The sequence below is a fragment of the Akebia trifoliata genome, chromosome 1, assembly GCF_017979445.1.
Source record: "Akebia trifoliata isolate Shusen 1 chromosome 1, ASM1797944v1, whole genome shotgun sequence".
NCBI classification, from domain to species: domain Eukaryota; kingdom Viridiplantae; phylum Streptophyta; class Magnoliopsida; order Ranunculales; family Lardizabalaceae; genus Akebia; species Akebia trifoliata.
In genome coordinates, this window is record NC_141375.1 from 28,831,651 (window position 1) to 28,852,946 (window position 21,296).

Consider the following 21,296-nt stretch of genomic DNA (forward strand, 5'->3'; position numbering starts at 1 on the left):
GAAATAGTAGATAGCAAAAAGACGGGAAGTCCATTTTTATTCCTTGACTCTCACGATCTTGATTCTTCCGTATCTCTTATTCTATTTATTTTCTTTAAAATAATAGATATCTTCAATTAGCGATAAATGGGATTTTGGTTTATCTGAAACAAGAGTAACTGCCCCGTTCGCTACGCATATATAGTTACCCTTTCGTCTCTCTATTTTTCCTTCTTGAAACGGTAGGTTTTAATGGATTTTCCTTCTTGAATAACTGTTTTATTGAGTTTCCTTCTTAACGTTTTCCTTTCTCTTGTTCTGTTTGGGTTTAGGTTTGTGATACCAAATTTCTGAATTTCTTTTCTGAGCTTGAATCAATAAAATGACGATTCCTGGTCTTGATGAAGGCTTTTCGGCCATAAATGAAAACGAAACGCCTGATAACTTTGTTGTGGACATACAAAGCTTGTCTAATGGAACCGAAAAAGACGCCAATTCAAATTCAAGGATTACTGTAAGAAATTTACCTTGTTTTTTAATTATTAATTTTTATTCTTAAGTTTGTTCTTATCTAATCTTCTTTATTTTATTTAATTTATAAAAGAAAAACGGTTTTGTTAGATTCTATGCCAAAGCCAAACAAAGAGGAGGCCTGTTTCTTTTGTAATTGATGATGATTTAAGAAAATATAAAAATAATAAATTATTTCAATTTTAGATTTTTATGTTGATTTTGGAGAGACCTTCTTTAACTTGGATTAGATTAAACAGATTAATTATTTGGGATTTTTTTTTTATGTCTGTGAAGGTAAAATTGCAGAGAAACCTTTCTCGAAAAGGGTCTCAAAGAGGCGAAAGGATCACAACTACCTTAGCTTCTGGTGGCGTTGCTTCAGATGGAACATCATCTAATGGTACCTTTCTTTACTTTTTTAGAATTTTTCATTAATTACAAAACCAAGACTCCATTTTTCTTTACTTGTTAAACTATATGATTAAAAGAATCGGATTCTCTTGTTGATGATTTGGGTTTAGTTTTCTATTCATCAATTGGATTGAAAACCACTCTTAAGAATTGCCTGAAATTCATTCAAACTTTGATTTTTAGAGTCCATTAATTGTAACTTGGAAGTTCAAAGGTGTGGGATGAATGAAAAGAGAGATTCTATTACCACACCTACTTTTTCTAAGAGCACACCAATTCACATGAAACGAAGTAGTGGCACATATCTTGGGGTTCTCTTAGTAAAAGTTTGTGTGGCAATAGGTCAATTTTTTTTTTTTTCATGAAAATAGATATGGGCAAGAGAAGAGTACAAAAAGGGACAAAGTATGATTCCAAAATTACTTGCCAGGCATAAAAGGATATACACCCATTTTGTTATTTATTTATTTATTTTTATGAAAATGGGTTTATGAAATTACCTTTCCATATAGGTTTTCATTTTCATAAAAATGGGTTTATGAAATTACCTTTCCATATAGGTTTTCATTTTCATAAAAATGGTCTTTTATTTGGAGTTCACAAGAGGGGTGTAAAAGTATATAATCACAAAAGTTACAGTAAAACAGGCGCTATTTTTGGTAAATTTATTTTTAAAGGGTGTCTTGGCTGGTAATTTCAACAAAATACTCACCCATTTTTGGTAAACATCCTATGGGCAAGAATGCAAGATAATTCATATTTTGATTTTTTGGAATAAATTATAAATGTATTGCATAATTAAAATTTTAAAATCTCTTTGAAAAATTTAAATTTCAAAGTACTTCTCTTGTGCATGTAATGTTTCGTCAACAAACGCTAAACTTTTCGAAAAAGAAAAATATGAAAAGAATTTGAGATAAAAGCTCTATTTAATACGAAACAAATCATTTGCAAATGTAAATGATTTGGTGGAATCTAATTTACAGAAGTTTGGTTACATTCAGAATTTTTTTTGTACTGAAAATTATTTACATGAACCTCTTAAACCCTATACAAATTTCAGCAAATAGTTTGCAGTTTAAAAGTGATGCAAATCATTTGCATGGTACCAATCAGGGCTTAAGAAGTCCATAAAAATCTGAATTTACTTTTTAAATAAATTATGTAATTGTTCATCAAAATATGGTATAGATCGAAAAAAAGAAATACTTGCAAGGAAAATTTATTTATTAAAATAACACAATCCTTCTATAAGAGCATCTCCAACAAATTCTTTAAAGTCTGTTATTTCTTTATTTCAAAGAGTGGAAGGTGAAAAAATTGATTTCAACCTACTCTTTAGAAGTAAATATTAAAATAAAGAGCGGGGTTTGACTCTACATTTAGAGTGTTCAAGACTAGTTATTTTAATGTTAAAAAATGAAAAAAAAAAACATTTTTCTTACTAACTTAGTAAGATTTCAAATCTTAACTAAAGGCCGTTGAACCTACATGGATTATCACATTGGCAATCGACACAAAATCTTTCTAAATTTCATGGAAAAACTCATACCCTTGCTCTCAGATGCTGAAACAATCAACAAATTTTATGTTAGTTATAATAATATTTTTCACTTTTTGAAAAAAAAAAATTGTTCTTCACTTTAGTTAGAGCATTGTTGGAATGCTTTAACTAAAGTGACATTAACAGAATGTTTTAAACAAATAGATGGGGTAGTACTATTAGTGTGAGTTTGTAAGCGCGCGGAAAGTGTTCTTTTTTTAAATAGTAACCACGTAATGATCATGCTCTTATAACAACTTAAAGTGGATGACCTTCGCTAACAACCACTTAAGTTTTCTTTAGAGGTCCCATGTGACCATTAAATAGACGATAGAACACATACCTAAGGTATTGGCCACATCACCATTACTCTATTCTATTTCTTATTGATTAGCGTTTGAATATAGTTTACAAAACTATATTTGGACTAGCATATTAATGAATGTTACATCATTGACTTACCAAGTCATCAATGTAATAATAATTGGACACTAACTTGATGATCCAATTAATGATTTTTTCTTTTTTTTATATATATTATAATTTCCCCTCACTTTAACAAAAGTTTAATGTAAGAAAAATACCATTTCATATATTATTTATTTTTATCAAATGTTGATATAGAAATAAAAATAAAAGTAAAAAAATTGTCTGTCTGTCAATGATTTGGATTATGTGTATGTTGAGCTTGAAAAAAATAAAATATTGAAATCGATATTTCAATTATTAATGTGTTGAAAATGCATATGTATTATAGTTGATGAAATGAACGATTGGATCAAACGTTATGATTAAATGTTCAAATTTATGAGTTTTTTGCTTCCTTCATTATTTATTAATGTAAATTGTTGAAATAAATTAAAAGTTACATCTAAATTTTCAAAATCATGAGCATATCATTCCTAATTATTTATCATTCATCACCTCAAATCGTCAAAATGATGAACCATAATCACGATTGAAAAACTATTGAAAAACTTCTATATTAGAAGAAAGAAAAATAAAAAGTTCACTAATGCGCAATCAAGTTACTGCCCATATGTATAAGGGTGTTATTTGAAAAAAAAACAAAAAACAAAAAACGTTTAGAGGGACTGAGAGAGATTGGTGGGGTCACATGCACTAGCAGGACTTTTGAAATATCTCGCATGGTGGAGCTGACGGTATTTGGTCAACTATTTTGTGTGTTGTGGATGGTTGGGACTTGGTCCATCCTATCAATCAATCTATCTATCTATCTTTTTGGTCTGGCTGTCTTTTTCCATCAAATCAGGTGGACTCCACTTATGTATTAAGAGAATAAAGACATATTTTCAGACCAAACGTACAGGATATATATTCTCTCCTTTGTTGTAGGGGATATTATAGAGTACTACAGTACTAACTTATGAAGAAAACTGCAGGTTCTCATCATATCGGGGAATGCAATTCCGTTGAAAAGTCAACAGTTACCCCACCAATATCACCTTTGGTAGGAATGGGAACCACCGCAGAGGCCATCAAGATCACAGCTGAAAGCAGCAGATGCAGGAGATACGTCAAGCACCGCTCCTCTGCTTGGATGGTTGATCCTAAGAGGGTCCTTTTCTTTTTCGCCACCTTGTAAGTCAACTTCCTCTCACAATGCCACGTGTGTTAATTAGTGGTGCAACTTGCTCCAGTTCGAACCAAGAACCGAACCAAACCGATAGCTTAGGGGTTGTTAGGTTCAGTTTGGAATAAGTTGCAGTTCTATTCCGGATTACGAAAATGGAGAACCGATCAATTTTGTTCGGGTCTCGGATCAAACTTATATAGAACCAAACATAATCGAGAATCGAACTCTTATGCAATATATTTATATAATACTTATTATGATTTATTTTAGGAGTGAAGACATAGATTTATGATTTATTGTATGAAATTTTATGTTTATTTTTTCATTAAAAAATATTATTTACAATTTATAGAACATTGGCAATTCGTAGAATCGAATCGAACCGAACCAAACCGACTTTAATTCGATTTGAATTGGTTTGATTCCAATGAAATTTGGTTCGATTTTGATTCTTATTTAGTAGAATTGACTTATGTCTGTTCAATTCCAATTTGACTTCAAACTAAACCAAGTTGCACCCCTAATGTTAATACGTCTGGACTTAAGTACATATAGCTCATCAATGTTTAACCGATATAATTAATTAATGGGAGTATTACTTAGCCATTATATTAGAGTCGTGATAATATGACTCACCAGGTGGCATACTCAAATGACTCAATGACGTGACAAGCTAGGATGTGGTATATCTGAATGTCTCGAGATACAAGATCACACTTTCACATAAAAAGTGTATCCCGAGACGTACAGATCTAAGGTTCCTAAACTTGTCCACATCATTGAGTCATTTGAGTATGCCACTTGACGAGTCATATTATCAGGACTCTTAGTATTAATGTCTAGAAGTCACCAATCGTGACACATTTTAACTTGGTGTGTAGAAAAACAATCGAAGTGGGGGCCAACAGCCAATATAAGAACAATTTTGGTTACATAAATGGCCCTTCCTAGTCTAAAAGCTAAAAAATACATGGTCTGTACATGGATGATGTGATAAGGGTATATTACCGTATTGTCTTTTTCCTCGTGTATCCCAAAGAAAAAGATCTATGATTCTGTGCCCTTACCACTTCATCACATTGATTATCACGACTCTTATTGATGGTTATACCTTGTCAAGATGTACATTGACAATAATTGTCCATATTCCTTGAACTGTACCATGTCAATAATTGTGTGTGTGGGGTTGGATTGGTGTCAGGTCAAGCATGGGAACAATGATATTGATATATTTCACTCTTTCGATGGCCAAAATCAGTAGTGGAGACGACATCCCTCAAGCACAGTAGTACTGCACCCATAGAGATTCCTTCTTCCCGGCCCTAAACAAACCAAAAAAAAAAAGGAATGACTTTGATTTTAAAAGTAGAATGTAGAACACAGAACAAAAGGCAGACAGAAAAGAAGTATAATTGAGAATGGTTTCTTCTTCAGTGGCTTTCCATGTCTCTTCTTCCATTCTTTTTTATTTCTTTCTCTCTTTTTGGGCTTTTGAGAGATGATGAAAGGGAAAGAATGTTTTTAGATATATATATATATATATAATCTGTAAGAAGTCGCCACATAATGTGTTCTCAGTTGTCTACTTTTTCATTTTTATTTTTATAGTCACATATTTATTATGTCTGTAATAGCGGATATTACAAGTACCACCAACTGAGATGGTTCCCTACAAATTCCCTAAGGAAACTTTTTTCTTAGGCAAATTTGCTCACAGACCAACACCACCGCACATCCATTGCTGAGAAATCTTTATTTTTAGATTTCAAATCTTTAGAAGTATTGTGGGATCCACGTGGATTTTCATATTCGCAATCGAACACTACAACCTTTTAGATTTCATGAAAAACCTTATGGTAAAATTAAAAAAAAAAACCAAAATTTTTTATTATGTATTTTTTTGAAATTCGTAGAATTTCACCCTCTACAACACTTTTGTATTGGATCATATTTTTGAATGCAACAAGATCTTATAAGGAAATTTCAATTTTTTACCATGGGCAGCAGAGAAGATAAAATTTTCCTTTTATTACTTACGTCATCAATGCCACATGTCAAAATGGTGTTGGTTTGTGAGCAAACAATCACTCATCTCTTTGGTTTAGTGGGCACTAGAAAAGTTTCATAGAACATAAAAAAAAGGTTTATACTACATCCATGTCACTTGAGTCTAGAGAATGAAAGGAACTATCAAGTTATCAACCCTCCCTACTATGGGGTAAAAGTAATACATCCATGGGTCAATGATCCCCATTATTGGACTCAAGTCATAACTCTAGTAACAATTGTATGAACCTGGACCCATCATCCCAACTGATAAATTTTAAAGCCCAGATCCTTTATTATTAGCCCATTGGGGTTAAGCATATTATTTTTCTCATATAAACACTATACAAAAAAAAAAATCCTTATTGAAGGAGAAGTTATAGTGATTTGGATTGGATCATGGTCGAAATCTGATCTATTATGATCCAGTAATTTGAAATCTTTATTAAGGATTTGGACTCTGAGAAGGATCCAATTTGCTGATTGGAAGAGGCTGATCAGATAAATTATGAGAAAGAATGTAAATTATATTACATATTTCTAATTCAATATATGAAGTTTATTTATATTTTGTATATCAAGGTGAATTTGTTCCATTTGAGACCCAGATATTATAACGGAATTAGATCCTAATATTCAGCTTTAACAAAACTCATTACAACAACAAAACGATCTAATGCTTATATATCAGATATTTTCTAGGTCCAATACGTAATATAATTAAGGAATTGATCTAAAAGCATTAAAGTAGAAGAACTAGGGTTGCAAACAGGTGGATTCCCCATATATCTAAATGAAATATCAGCTCCGATTCTTATTTGTTTCGTTCCCGATTTGAGATCATGAGATTTATATCTATGGGAACGGATCTTGGGACATATGGAAAAATATATGTAAAAACAATGTAACATAAATAAATTTTCAAAATATGGGTTAGAAGTTTCGGATTGAGCTGATTTTTTGTGAGGATGATCTCTATGCTGGGAAGATCATCCGGAAAAAAAAAAAAATCAGTCAAATCTGAAAGTTCTAACCCCATTGAAAGTGATTTAGGATGTGGATTGTCAATTTTTGTCAATTATTGCCAATAATTTGTAAATCACTTTTGATGGATTTAGAAGTTTTAGATTAAGCTGATTTTACAAGTTGAAAAATCGTGAACCGTCCATTTTTTGTAAACCATTTTTGATGAGGTTAGAAGTTTTGGAATGGGCTGATTTTTAGTGATGATGATCTCCTCACCATAGAGATCATCCTCACCAAAAATCAGCCCATTCCAAGACCTCTAACCCATGTTTTGAAAAATGTGTTTGCCAAACTGTTGGTCATTGAACGCTACATATATATATATATATATATATATATATATATATATATATATATATGGGGCGTTCAATGGCCAACTTTTTGGCAAAACATTTATCAAAACATGAGTTAGAGGTTTTGGAATAGGCTGATTTTTGGTGAGGATGATCTCTACGGTGAGGAGATCATCCTCACCAAAAATCAGCCCATTCCAAAACTTCTAACCCATGTTTACAAGTTGAAAAATTGTGGACTGTCCATTTTTTGTAAACTGTTTTTTATGGCATTAGAAGTTTTGGAATGGGCTGATTTTTGGTGATGATGATCTCCTCACCGTAGAGATCATCCTCACCAAAAATCAGCCCATTCTAAAACCTCTAACTTATGTTTTGCCAAAAAGTTTGCTAAAAAGTTTGCCATTGAACGCTACCCTATATATATAGGGTCAGGTTCAAGGGACATATGTAAAAACAATGTAATATTAATAAAATTTTAAAATATGAGTTAGAAACTTTAGATTGAGCTGATTTTTTGTGAGGATGATCTCTATGATGAGAAGATCATCTGAAAAAAAAAATCAGTCCAATCTGAAACTTCTAACCCCATTAAAAGTGATTTAGAATGTGGACCGTCGATTTTTTGTCAATTTTTGTCATTAATTTGTAAATCACTTTTGATGGATTTAAAAGTTTCTGATTGAGCTGATTTTTTGTGAGGATGATCTTCTCATCATAGTGACCATCCTTGCAAAAAATCAGTTCAATCCAAAACCTCTAACCCATATTTTGAAAAACCATTGTTTTTTCATATGTTTTTACATATGGCCCTTGAACCGCCCTTATATATATATATGGGTCCCTTTCAGCTACAAACATTTTGGCAAAACATTTTTCAAAACATGGGTTAGAGGTTTTGGAATGGGCTGATTTTTGGTGAGGATGATCTCTACGGTGAGGAGATCATCCTCATCAAAAATTAGCCCATTCCAAAACTTCTAGCCCCACATTTACAAGTTGAAAAATTGTGGACCGTCCATTTTTTGTAAACAATTTTTGATGGGTTAGAAGTTTTGGAATGGGCTGATTTTTGGTGATGATGATCTCCTCATAGTAGAGATCATCCTCACAAAAAATCAGTCCATTCCAAAACCTCTAACCCATATTTTGAAAAATATTTTGCCAAAATGTTTGTTGCTGAGCATTTCCCTATATATATAGAGAGGGTCAAGTTCAAGGGCCATATGAGAAAACATATGTAAAAACAATGTAATATTTATAAATTTTCAAAATATGGGTTAGAAATTTCGGATTGAGTTGATTTTTTGTGAGGACCATCTCTATGATGAAAAGATCATCTAAAAAAAAATCAGCCCAATCTGAAACTTCTAACCTCATTAAAAGTGATTTAGAATATGGATCGTTGAATTTTTGTCAATTTTTGTTACTAATTTGTAAATCACTTTTGATGGATTTAGAAGTTTCAGATTGAGCTGATTTTTTGTGAGGATGATCTTTTCATCATAGTGACCATCCTTGCAAAAAATCAACTCAATCCAAAACCTCTAACCCTTATTTTGAAAAACCATTGTTTTTTCATATGACCCTTGAACCGCCCCCATATATATATATATAGATTGGTAGGCCTGTCAACGGATAGATATCCGATCGGATAGTGCAATATCCGAATTCGAATCCGAAATTTTTTGGTGATATCCGAATTCGAATTCGAATCCGATCGGATACCACTAACCAATATTCGAATTCGTATCCGAATAAATTATCGGATATCCGATATTATCCGATTCGAATCCGAAAGTTACTATCCGAAATCATTATTCGAAATTATCTAAAATTTATTCGAAAAAAAAAAAACCAAACCCTAACCTGACGATGTCACCATGTCGGTGAGCTTTTGAGAGAGAGGGAGAAAGAGATTCAGACGTCGATTCGGCCTATCCATGGACGCCGATGCGCAAGGTGAGCCGCTGAGAGAGATTCCGACGATAACCGCGAGGGGTTGAGATCGTGAAAGACGATGAGGGTTGTCGGCTGTTGGGCTAAAGTCTGTAAAAAGCTTTTGAGAGAGAGAGAGAGAGAGAGACAAACATAGACTAACGCCGATTCGACATGTCAATGGCCGCTGATGCAGAAGGTGAGCCGTTGAGAGAGATTCCGACAGGGTTGAACCATTGAAGACGATGGCTGTCGATGAGGGTTGAAGAGCGAAGACGACGATGACTGCCGATGAGAGTTGACGAGGCGATGGCTGTCGAGGAGGCCTATCGAAGAGGGTAGAACCGTAGAAGACGGTGAAGGCAGAGCCGCAGAGGTTGCTGTCGCCTGTCGGGCTGAGTTCTGTTCGACAGAACCAGAGTTCGAACTTCGAAACTTAAATATAAAAAAATATTTAAAAAAAACTATTAGTTTCGAATCGGATATTATCGAATTCGAATTCACCTATATCCGAATTCGTATCCGAAATGCTATCGGATATTGAAAACTATCCGAATCCGAATTCGATATCCGAAAATTTCGGATAATATCCGATTTTTCGAATTCGAATTCGAATTCGAATTCGGATTTCGGCTATCCATTGACAGGCCTATAGATTGGTAGATATTTTAATGAGAAAAAAATATTAGTATTCAACTAAAACTGACAATTATCTTTTAGAGTAACAATGTAACTTTTAATTCCTCAATTAAGAGTTAAGATTAACACTGAATTCTTCAAGAAAATCAAAGTTTTGAGAATAATTAGAAATTTATGTTATGGATCATTTATTGTTGTTAAAATTGAATAAGAATGTGGATGATGAATGTATGCTTACCTAGAGAGAAGGTCAAAATTAAAGACTTCATATTCTATTTATATTTTAAGTTTAGTTAAAGTAAATTGAATTCAAGATATATCTTGGTTAGTATTTATTGAGACTATCCAAAATCGAACCCTAAAATGGTCAGGTCCATAATGATAGATTCAAAATCGATTAATCAATTTCAGATATATTGGGAACCCAATGACACCCTTAAGAAGAACCATCCATCATTAGAATATATGTTCAATAATTAATTACTAATAAATAATAATTTTATGGGAAGCAGGACTTGAGCTCACGATCTGAAATATGCTTCGCAATGTATTAAACCAACCAAGCTATCGGTCTAAAGCTCACATAGACTTCTTGCCCTAGATTAGAATTTAGAAAATAAAAAAGAAAATACCTTTTTTGGTCCCGATCAAAAGCATTGAAATGGATGGCCATTGAACGCGAAGATTTAACATCCAAATCCAATTAATGGTAAATTTTTATTTTTTTTCAAGTTCTTAAATTATTGTGCTCTCCATCCCCGTGCAAGCTGATCATGCTTTTGGATGCTACATTAATGGATGGTCATTGAACTTTTCTGATTAAAGTAGTCAGGGAAGAGTCGTTCGAATCATAAGTTATTTGATTTTCTATAATTAGTGATCAATAGAATCGCAAGACATTGTTTGGATGCAGGGGTAGCCATAGGCTAGCCAAGGACAAGATGAAAACAAATTGTGAAAATTATATTGAACCATAAACAAAAAGCCACTTGTTAGGGACATTGTGGACTCCAAGGATGCTCAATCCACGTCATCTCAACAAGCGAATAATATCTTATCCTGGATTTAGACTATCCTGGGCCTAGCAATTCCTATATCACCTATACAATTTCTTTTCTACGACTTACACTTATATAATTTTCACGTAATTGAACTATAAAGACATCTTATTGCGATGTCTTTTAGAGTAGAAACCTGGGAAGCCCTACTTTGTATCCAACTTTGCTAACATCTTCTTGGACTTGTTGTCTGAATTCTCTGAAGCTAAATTTTCTATAAACCGAAGGTTCGTTGCAACTCTGTATGACAGTATCGTATGAAGGACAGTAGAAATACGCCACCGAAAACCTTTCCATGTGTCTATTTGTCATTACTCGGTGTTCGACACTCTTATAGACACCACTGCTCCATGCCTGAAAAACGGACCATAACGAAATATGTTAAAACTTCAAGAATATATATATATTGTATCATTGTCAGTGTATGATTGGCTCATCACATTATTTTGTAAGAAAAAGTAACTAACAAATATGAAGAAAAAAAAAACACAGCCACTCTTTTCAGTATCTGAAGCTACTTAAGCCACGTTTCTTTCAAATGCAACACAAGTGAAACCAAATAAAATCATTATGTGGAAAACATTTTGAGAAAAAAAAAACAAAAAATAATCTTACATAAGGGCCCTATTGTAAATCTTGGGCAACATATAACACTAAAAGTAAGAAACGTCATTACAAAGTCTACCTAAAGTAAACAAGAATGATTGTTTAATTTGATTCTATTAGGTTTGTGTTTGATTTTTCTAAGTTTCTTTATATTTCCTTAAACATATTCTGATTTAACCATCGATTTATTTCAATAAAATTGTTTTTTTTAAAATCAGGTATCCCTTTAGACAGCGGACCAGCGCAATATCTGGGCTTTGCCCACTCCATACATTGTGGACTTGTTCAAGGACTAGTCCTGGGGCACGTCCAACATTCGATAGTCTTAGAAAATACATATAAATTTGTTTAAAAGTGCATTATTCTAAGGTTTACTTTGTAATTCACATTAATTTTTAGCTCGTCAATTTTAATAAAATTCAAAAATCATTACTCCAGAGTCCAGACTTACTCGATCTGGGCCCATCAGTGAGAAGTTATTTCTATTTAAATCCTATTAAGGTCCCAGTAATTAGCAATCAACAATCAAAGAAATAATTTATTTATCAGAGGTATATATATATATATATATATATATATATAGTAGTTTTTATTTATTTCATTTTTTGCTAATCAGGTATATAGTGGTATTATTGGTACAAAAACATACCTGAAATAAGTCACCAATATTAATAATGAGAGCATCTGGATTAGGTTTAACAGTGATCCATCTCCCATCTTTCACCAATTGTAATCCACCAACCTGGTCTTGATACAATATAGTGAGGAAGTCACTATCGGTATGTGGCATCAACCCGAATACCTCAGAAGAAATGGGGCATGGTGGATATCTGTTCAATCGAAGATAGCAAGTATTTGGCAAGCAGTTTTCTGAGAAGAAAGTAGATTCATGTCCCAAGTTCTCTGCTAGTATTTCAGCTACATTATGTGCCAATGTTGAAACTGTTGTTGCAAACTCTTCGACGGTCATTCTGAAACATTTTAATTGTTCATAATATACTTAAGAAATAGTGTATTTATAGGAGAGAGAAAAAAATGTAATAAATCAGGAATCTAGGCACATATATATCATATTAAGCAGGGCTGGGAATTAATCCCATGCAAATTAATTAGAAAAAAAAAGTGGTACATCAGACGAAAATATGGGTTTAAAAACGTGTGGCAAAATATGGGTGTTTCCTCCATGCTCTAATTTATGGGTGTGTTAGTGGGTGGTTCTATTTCAGTCCTTCAACATTGAATTTTATTGATTCTAGTTCTTTCGATTTCAATTGCTGAAATTATAGTCATCAAAGATTTTCTCCTTAAACAATAGCGATTCATATATCTTATTGGTTTCAGCTCACAATTGATTCAATTAGATTCCAATGATCTGGCTCTAATCAATTCCAATAAAAAGGGATTTATAAATTTGGGTTTTTGATTCTAATTCTGATTTTTCTAATATATAAATTTAGAAGTAATTTATCTATTTTAAATAATATAAAAATATAATGTGTGTAAAAAATACTACAATTACAAATTGAGTATATAACATTTCTAAACGCCAAAGGGTTGCCTAGTGGCACACTGAGCCTTCATAAACTCTTCAAAAAGGATAGGTCAAGTGTTTAAAACCCTACGAAATTACGAATTTCGTGGGGTCACTTTATAGGATTCAATTGGTCCTTGACGCAATCAATTGCATATAAGACCTTTCAAGAGGACGGTGCTTTTGACCATTAGTCCCACCCTTCGGGTGGGGATACCACGATAAGAAAAAGAAATAAATGTCTTCATCCATAGAAGTTTCCTGCCAATAATTACTGGTGGGCAATGAGAACCACTATTGAATCTGATGGGACGTTAGTACGTTTGTCCATCCAAAAGTCTGCAAATTTTTAATTATTAGATGGAAACCAAACAAAATTTCGCATCAAAGAGAGAATCTTATCCCTGGGAGAGGGAGATTCGTGGTTTACGGCCTTTGTAACAAGCATGGCTTGATGTGTAAGCTGTTAGGAAACATTGTTGGGCCGCTCAGAGAAGGAGATACTGGACATGGTACGTGTATGGGTGTAAGGGACATAATATTGTATTTAAGTAATAAATGAGGTGATCTGATGTGTAGGAGGAAGCTTCCATGCATGTACACATACACCTGATGGGCTCGAAATGTGATTGGCCCCACAACAACCAGAGAGGCTGTCTGACTTTAAATAGCACGAATCGATGTATGATTCCTGTACACTTCTACGTCAATAACGTGAGATGTAAGGTACAATCTTGTGGTCACCTCAATATTATTCAAAAAGAATAGAAGGATAGTCTTCTCCAATTTGATATTATTTGAAATTTAAATTGGAGTGTATGTTTGTAGTGTAAATTCTACTGCAGACTAAGAGTGGAATTTTTTAAGTAGAGATATGAAGTACAATCTTGAGGTCACTTCAACATTATTCAAAAAGATTTAAGAAGAAAGTCTTCTCAAGTTTGATATGATTTGGAATTTTAATTAGAGTCGTGAAAATGTGATTTGTTGGGTGGCATATTCCATCAATTCCCTGACATGACAAATTTGAGAATCATAGATCTCGAGATACACAATTTCACTTCCCTCATAAAAATGTATCTCAAGGCGTATAGGTCTATGGTTCTCAATTTTGTCCACATCAAGGAGTCAATTGAGTATGCCACCTTGCAGGTCATATTATCAAGACACTTTTAATTATTTCTAAAATATTAACCACTTGTTTTTTTTTTTTTTCTTTTCTAAATCTAAAGGTACTCCCCACTTTTGGTGAGAGTGAGACTAATCTACTTGGGACCGCAAGCACCACCATCCAACACCATATCACGTGTTATAGTATTTAAGTAGTCACATTTATGTGGAGGGACATGTAGAGACTAGAAATCATGACATAGGGAGCAAATCAAGTCACCCTTTACCATCTCAACTAACCCTAGGCAGGTGAAAACAAAACTTTCAATATTTCAATGAGGGTAGGCCCTATTCTTTTCTTATTTATTATCAAGACATTTCCCCAAGGAGAATAGAAGAATACTAGGAATAAAATACCTATGATGCCAATTGTGAAGAAAATGAAGATAAATTATGATTGTACTTACATAGGTTTTCACTATATAAGGGTCACCCAAAATATCCAATAGAATGACATTAAACAAGGCTTGTTGTGGAAAGTATACATGGTGTCCTTGGAGGCAACGTCATTCCTTGATGGCTGGATGTATAGCGTGCCACGCTCATAGAGTTTCGTGTGGATCAAGGTGGCGACCCATATGGGTGTATGTTTCACGCATGTGAGGTTGTCTACTTCTAAAATCTCTCTATTTTTAAATTATTTTCATGGTAAGCCCAATGTCTAGTAGTAAGTCTAATTAATTGTACGACATTATTCTTTGACATAACATGAAAAGTATACCCTTATGCCAACTCGTATCGAAGAAAAACCATGTGATCACCTCACTTGGAGAATACCAACACCAAACATGTTTTGACATTTTCCATTAAACAAAAAGCTAAATATGGGAGGATGAACCTAGGGATTCCCATGGATCCCTAAGAAACATGTATTAGATTCTTAGGAAATCTATGTAATTGCTACGGTTTTAATGGCACCCATTTAACTGGCATCAAAATTGATAAGATAGTTCTGATTCCCTTTTTATTGGAATTAATTAGAACCGGGTCTTTTGGAACTTAATTGATTGAGAATCAGGAGTTGAAATGTTTTAAAAAGAAAATTTTAGATGGTTATGAATTATGCTTTCATTGATTAATTTAAAAATCAGAACTAATCAATTAGAATCAAAATTCAAAAAAATTAACAATCCCTATAAGACACAGATCGTGTTAGAATTGACCCATTTAACACCGCTATTTTTTTCTTCTTATCTCCTATGGTGGCCTAGAACTCTATTGGTTGGGGTTGGTTAGGAAGACTCAAATATCTACATGGGCACATTAGTTGTTCCCAAGGGTCATTTGCTAAAGTGATCATATCACCAAGAGAACGTGTTTGACCCAATCTTAGCCATGGTTTTAAATCTCATCCAAGACCAAGAGGACTTGACTGAGTCATCTTGATCTCGTTCAGCAATGATACAGATATATGATGTGTCTCAACATTCATATCTTCTCATGAGATAAATGAGATGCCTCTGATGATATTTTGAAAATCTCATTCAAGTCTATAAAACTTGGACGAGTCAATTAGGATTTTTGTTGATTTTGATTAAAAAAATTAGAATTTAAATATTTATTATATATATTAAAATAATATTTTATAATTAAATATATTTTAATCTATCTTATTTCATTAAAAAATTATAATTATTTTAATTTAAATATATGTAAATCAATAATTATAAATCAAGTTAAATGGATTGTCTCATCCATGACGTCAAATCATGATTTTTAAACTCGTCAAAATCGAGAAATATCGCCCGAGTTAACTTGGTATTGGAGCTGAACAAGACCAACTCACAAAGTCATTTTTTGATCGAAATTTAGAATTTATGTTCAATTTTATTAATTATCTCACAAGACGTCTCAAATTTATCAAAAAACTCATTCAAGACAACTCAGTATCGGGCCTGGACGAGACCGGACGCGAAATTGAGTTTTAAAAGCATGTGCCAAATTGAGTTTTGAAACCATGGTCTTAGGTCTTAACCTCGTTATATTGGTTGGACGCTAGGTGCGCACGTTAGACTAGAGCATAAGAAAACAACAACAAAACCACATAAAAGAAAGAGAAAATCTACAACTTCCGTACCTGAGGGTGTTGTTGACTTTTCCTCCCGATCCCCAAATATCAGTCAAAGGGATATGAAACGCTTCTGACCACGAGAAATCCCTCAAACTAGTAGCCGTTGGAGTCCCCCAACGGTAACTATCAGCCGAGAAATTCAAAAGCTTCTCTTTAGATTTCTTATCGAACGGCTGACCAAACACCTTCACCTGCTCTCCACGCATTCTATCCAAAATCTCACGAGAAATTCCATGATTCACAACTTGAAAGAAACCCCACTCTTTAGAAGCTTCAGCTATCTCTCTCTTGCACTCTTCTCTCTTTTTACTACAGAGATTTAAACGGCTAAGATCAATCAAAGGGAGATCACATTCCTCGACTCGGAAATTTTTATTGTAATTCGGTTTCACTGAATCATCTCCTTGAAGGGTTGATGTCTCCTTGAAAAGGGTCTTGTAAGCCTTTTGAAATGGTGGGTCTGATTCCATGTTTAGCGGCTGAGAGAAGAAAACAAGCAAAGAAGAAGAGATTAGGTTAAAATGTAGCTAAGACGTTTGTGACAGTAGAGACAGAAAAGATTTTGGAAATATGGGTTTTCTTTTGTTTCTAATCTTATCGTCTTCGATGAAAACGTTAAAAGCATTTTAGTTTCGTACTTTGTTATGAAATCGATTGCTCATCATCGTAATATTTCTTGGAATCTCAGAGAGTTTTACAAAGAAGATCTTAAGTTTTCATCGTCAAGAGAGCGCTGGATTCAATTGGTCCAGCAGATCATTGAGCTGTAAAAACAGTATGAATTACTAAATACAGATGGTAAGAATGCAAAGTGCAGCTGGACAAAGTTTTGACCAGCTGAAATGGACTGCAGAATAATTCTATCATGAAAATTACAAGAATACAGGCTTACAGCTTTATATTTACTAACATGAACGTGTGGGGTAACGGATTAATGTGAACGCCTTTTTGGGTTGAGTCTTTAGAAATAGATAGTCTAAGGCGCGTGCTTTGGGGAGCAAAGATTTGCTGTTACCAAAGTAGAATTCTACGCTATCAAACTAATTGAAAGCTGACACGTATCCATCTGTTAATTTAACAACTTAGGATCTTCAACTGATAATGACAAATCCCTAATCCATGCTGGGCCTCACTTTAAAACTTTCGTCACTGCTTACTTCATCTTTTCATCTGATGCCGTTGATTGTGCCAAGTGTCACTCAGATCTTTTAAGAAACATCAATTCTAGCAGTTTGGTTGACCCAACTAGAGAAAAGGATATATGGTCCGTCCTGTATTGCTTGGTTGGTGCACCAGAGTGTAATTCTGGGTGGGTTAGTACATTGTGGATCTTGTCCCCAAAATTTTTTTCCACGTGAGTTACTATTTCGTGCCCCCTGACGTGGACTTACAAACTAAAATGAAATGCATCAATCAAGATGTTTTTGGTTTGTAGCATAAAGAAGTATGCAAATGGGGGGTTTTCAGACGTAGTGAGAGAGAGAGAGAGAGAGAGAGAGAGAGAGGGAGGGGCACAGTATTTTCAATGATCCCAGGTCATGACAGCTAGATTTCCAGAGGAAGTACAGTACAGGGAAGGTCATATAAGTAGGACAAGTGGCAAGCATGATTGTTATAAATAAATAAAAAAATGGACTGTGGTGATGACAATACAAGAGCTAGACCAATTGAACCATCATTTGTTAATCAAATCTTAATAATATAAGATGAGTTAAGAATTAATTGGCTTAATTACCAGTCAAGTCTTAGTTAGAGCTTCTACAATGCCATGGAAAGCTTCCATCGTGGTCTTGAAGAAATGTTTCCATGTGGTTGTCTTTAGCTGAAAAACAGTTTTGTTGGAAATTAAGAGTATAAGCACGATATCTGCTTTTCAAAGGAATTTCTACTTAAATAAATAAATGGCGACTTGTCATGCTAAAAGGAAGGAGACGGTCGACAATATTAGATATAACTAATGCAGTTATACACCCAAAATGATAAAATAAAATATAAAAAAAAACCTGATTATATTATTTTTATATAGTTGATCTAAGACCATGATGGTCAATGAAGCAAACAAAACAAAGAGAAACAAAATAATAAATAAATAAATAGTAAACAAAGAGAAGGACATACGTAAGTGCCCACATTGGAGTTTTGGCAATTTGTGGGAAAAATCCAGAATATATATGAGAGAGATAGAATAAGGTGTGGGTTAATGAACTAGGAGGACTGGGTTAAGTATGGTAGTATGGGGTTGGTTACTTTAAAAACATAAATTAGCGAAAACCCATGTCAGATTAGAAGAGTTTTAAGAGAAAAAAAAATAGAAGAGAGAGTGACTTACTTGAGAGGAGAGGAGAGGAAAGAAGTGAAGAGTTATGGAAGGCAGTTTTCATGAAGATTTGATATCGGAGATATTTATAAGGAAGAAATCAATCATTAATGAGGCAATGAGAAGAAAATGAAGACTCGGGGCGATAAGAAAAGTCTCTGGTTGAAGCGTAGAACACGCGTCTCTTAATGTTATCAGACAAATTTAGTTGGGATTTTTTTTTTTTTTTTTTTTAGCAATGGAGGTTGGGGGGGACTTTGGTGTATACTGTATACTAGTACAAAGTGTACTCCTTACATTTGGCTCTCATTTATCCAAGTCTCTCTCACCACACCAACGACCAACCTAGGGTGTGTACTCCTTTTCATTTGGTTCTCATTTCTCCAAGTCTCTCTCACCCTTCTCTCTCTTTCTCTCTTTCTGTCTCTCTCCCCAAACAGAGCACATGATTAGTTACTATACCCAATTGTAGCATGGAGTCCATGTCGGCACTTCCGTGGCTGCTAGTGGTGGGACTACCTCTCACGTGCCTTCTCTGACCAACTTTGACTTCCACATCGACATGTTAATTGGACTATTCGGTCAATTCTACTAAAATTAGTATCGGGATTGGCTAATACAGTAAGTCTTCGTTGCACATTTTAATTAGAGTCAAAAGATTTTTCTTTATTGATAAGCTGAGACTATAAGGGGCCCACCTTGATATATTAATAGCAGTTAGAACCGATGATAACACACATTGAGATCCTCTAGGAGGATATTATACAGTTCCATAGGAACATTTGAAGAATCTAAAATACAAAAGTTATTATTTAACGCTCCTCTTCTAGCCAACCAATATGTTACTTTATTTGATTCCCTTCAAGTAAATTCCAGCACAACCGAATTAAAACATCGCATAACGTTTTTAATATCTCTAACGAGGTTTGTTAATCTCCATGGTGAATTTCATTCATCCTTAATATCTTGGACAACCATTAATGATTCTGAATTCACAATTATATTTGAATACCCTTTCATTCTAAGATGATTCAAGCCTTTGTAAATCGCTTCCATTTCAACAACTACTATATCCATATGATTTGATCGACAAAAACTAGAAGTAACCATTTCACCATTATGGTTTCTCGCAATAAAACCAAATTCATCCCCTATTTCTAAAAGTGACCCATCTGTATTCATCTTGATAATTCCCATTGAAGGAGGACTCCATCGAATAACTTGACTGTTTCTAGCTTTTAACGTTCCCTTGCACCCCCTAATCTGAATAATATTTAGAATATCAATACTTGATGTCTTCAGACCTTCAAGCTTACCACAAACATTAGTCAAATTTAATCTACATTGTTATTGCCTATTGAGCTCTTTATCATAAAAAATTCGACGATTACGCTTACTCCAAATATGATAAATAGTTGAGCAGAACATTAGGCTCAGAATGCTCGATATTTTCGAGGGATACATCTCCAAATATTATCATGCTTAACATGTTTCCTTCTCATCCATATACTCTATATATTATTGTTATTGATTATTTTCCAAAATAATTTCATGAGATCAATTGTATTCTAATCTTTGATTCTTTTAATTCCAAGTCCACTTTCTTTAAAAGGCAGACAAACTTTAGACCAACTAATGGAATGCAAGGATTTTCTTGAAGAGGATCCACTCCAAACGAAATTATTCAACAAAAATTCAATTTTATTAAAAACTCCTATAGGCAATGAGAAATAGGAAGACCAATAAATTTGAAAAGAGGATAGAACTGATTTAATGAGTTCAAGCCTACTAGTGAAAGATAAAAATTTTGATTTTCAACCCTCGATACGTTTTTGAATTTTCTCAATCAATGGGTAGTACATGAATATTGTCAAGCGAAAAGAGAACAAAAGAAGACCTAAGTAACAAATTGGAAGATTTCCTTCTCTAAATGATAGGGTTTGAAGAATAAGATTTTTGTTAGTACACAATCTACAAAAAAATAAGTTAATCTTCTCAACATTAATTTGAAGGTCAGAAATATTGAAAAAATCATCAAGGAGGACTTTGATATTCGACGCAGAATAAACATTATTCTTAGAAAAAAGAACGACATCGTCTACAAAAATAAGATAAAAAATATGCGGAAGATTATTCTCGGTCGGAATAGAAAAAGATCATTCTCAATTCTATCTTTAAAAATGCGAGAAAATACTTCCATAACAATAGTGAAAAAATATAGGGTCACATTGTCTTAACCCACACTTACTAGGAAAATACCCACATGAAGATCCATTTAGAACAATTGAAAATTGAGGAGTAGAAATGCATTCCCTAATCCAAGAAATCCAAATTTGATTACAACCCAATTGATTGAGGATAATCAAAACGAAATATCATCTAACTTATTTCATAAGTTTTCTTTAAATCAACTTTGATCGAGAAAAAGGAGAGCTCGATTCAAGATGGGAATTACAAAAAAGTTCATGAGCTAATAAAATATTATCAGAAATATTTCTTTATTTAATGAAAGTCGAGTGATTCAAACTAATGATAGATGGTAAAAGATTTGGAAGCTA

General features: G+C 33.5%; 2 protein-coding genes across 10 annotated transcripts; one reads left to right on the forward strand and one right to left on the reverse strand.

Annotated features, from left to right (window-relative positions):
- On the forward strand, positions 1 to 5,858 carry LOC147411509 (uncharacterized). The gene is made up of 5 exons (XM_086449300.1): positions 1 to 221; positions 312 to 493; positions 787 to 892; positions 3,850 to 4,048; positions 5,245 to 5,858. Exons 2-5 carry the CDS (start codon positions 362 to 364, stop codon positions 5,330 to 5,332), a joined length of 525 nt encoding a protein of 174 aa, XP_086305426.1. The 5' UTR covers positions 1 to 221; positions 312 to 361; the 3' UTR covers positions 5,333 to 5,858.
- Positions 5,859 to 10,927: 5,069 nt separating this feature from the next.
- GA2OX8 (gibberellin 2-oxidase 8) lies at positions 10,928 to 18,885 on the reverse strand. Of its 9 annotated transcripts, XM_086449323.1 has the most exons (6): positions 18,540 to 18,744; positions 18,157 to 18,243; positions 17,060 to 17,185; positions 16,428 to 16,900; positions 12,299 to 12,620; positions 10,928 to 11,397 (listed from the first exon to the last, which is right to left on the reverse strand). In XM_086449323.1, exons 3-6 carry the CDS (start codon positions 17,084 to 17,086, stop codon positions 11,167 to 11,169), a joined length of 1,053 nt encoding a protein of 350 aa, XP_086305449.1. In that variant the 5' UTR covers positions 17,087 to 17,185; positions 18,157 to 18,243; positions 18,540 to 18,744; the 3' UTR covers positions 10,928 to 11,166. The 9 variants fall into 9 exon arrangements, with proteins under 9 accessions (XP_086305449.1, XP_086305470.1, XP_086305480.1 ...); XM_086449344.1 differs by lacking the exons at positions 17,060 to 17,185; positions 18,540 to 18,744 and adding an exon at positions 18,751 to 18,806; XM_086449354.1 differs by lacking the exon at positions 17,060 to 17,185.
- Between the last annotated feature and the right edge of the window lie 2,411 nt (positions 18,886 to 21,296).

Bases quoted from the DNA above. Each gene is read 5' to 3' on its own strand.
- LOC147411509 (XM_086449300.1), top strand. From the start codon at position 362: ATGACGATTCCTGGTCTTGATGAAGGCTTTTCGGCCATAAATGAAAAC. The intron at 494-786 runs GTAAGAAATTTA...ATGTCTGTGAAG, and splicing joins ATTCAAATTCAAGGATTACT to GTAAAATTGCAGAGAAACCT. The intron at 893-3,849 runs GTACCTTTCTTT...AGAAAACTGCAG, and splicing joins AGATGGAACATCATCTAATG to GTTCTCATCATATCGGGGAA.
- GA2OX8 (XM_086449323.1), bottom strand. From the start codon at position 17,086: ATGATGAGCAATCGATTTCATAACAAA. The intron at 12,621-16,427 runs GTACGGAAGTTG...AAAATGTTTCAG, and splicing joins AAAGTCAACAACACCCTCAG to AATGACCGTCGAAGAGTTTG. The intron at 11,398-12,298 runs GTATGTTTTTGT...TCCGTTTTTCAG, and splicing joins ATATTGGTGACTTATTTCAG to GCATGGAGCAGTGGTGTCTA.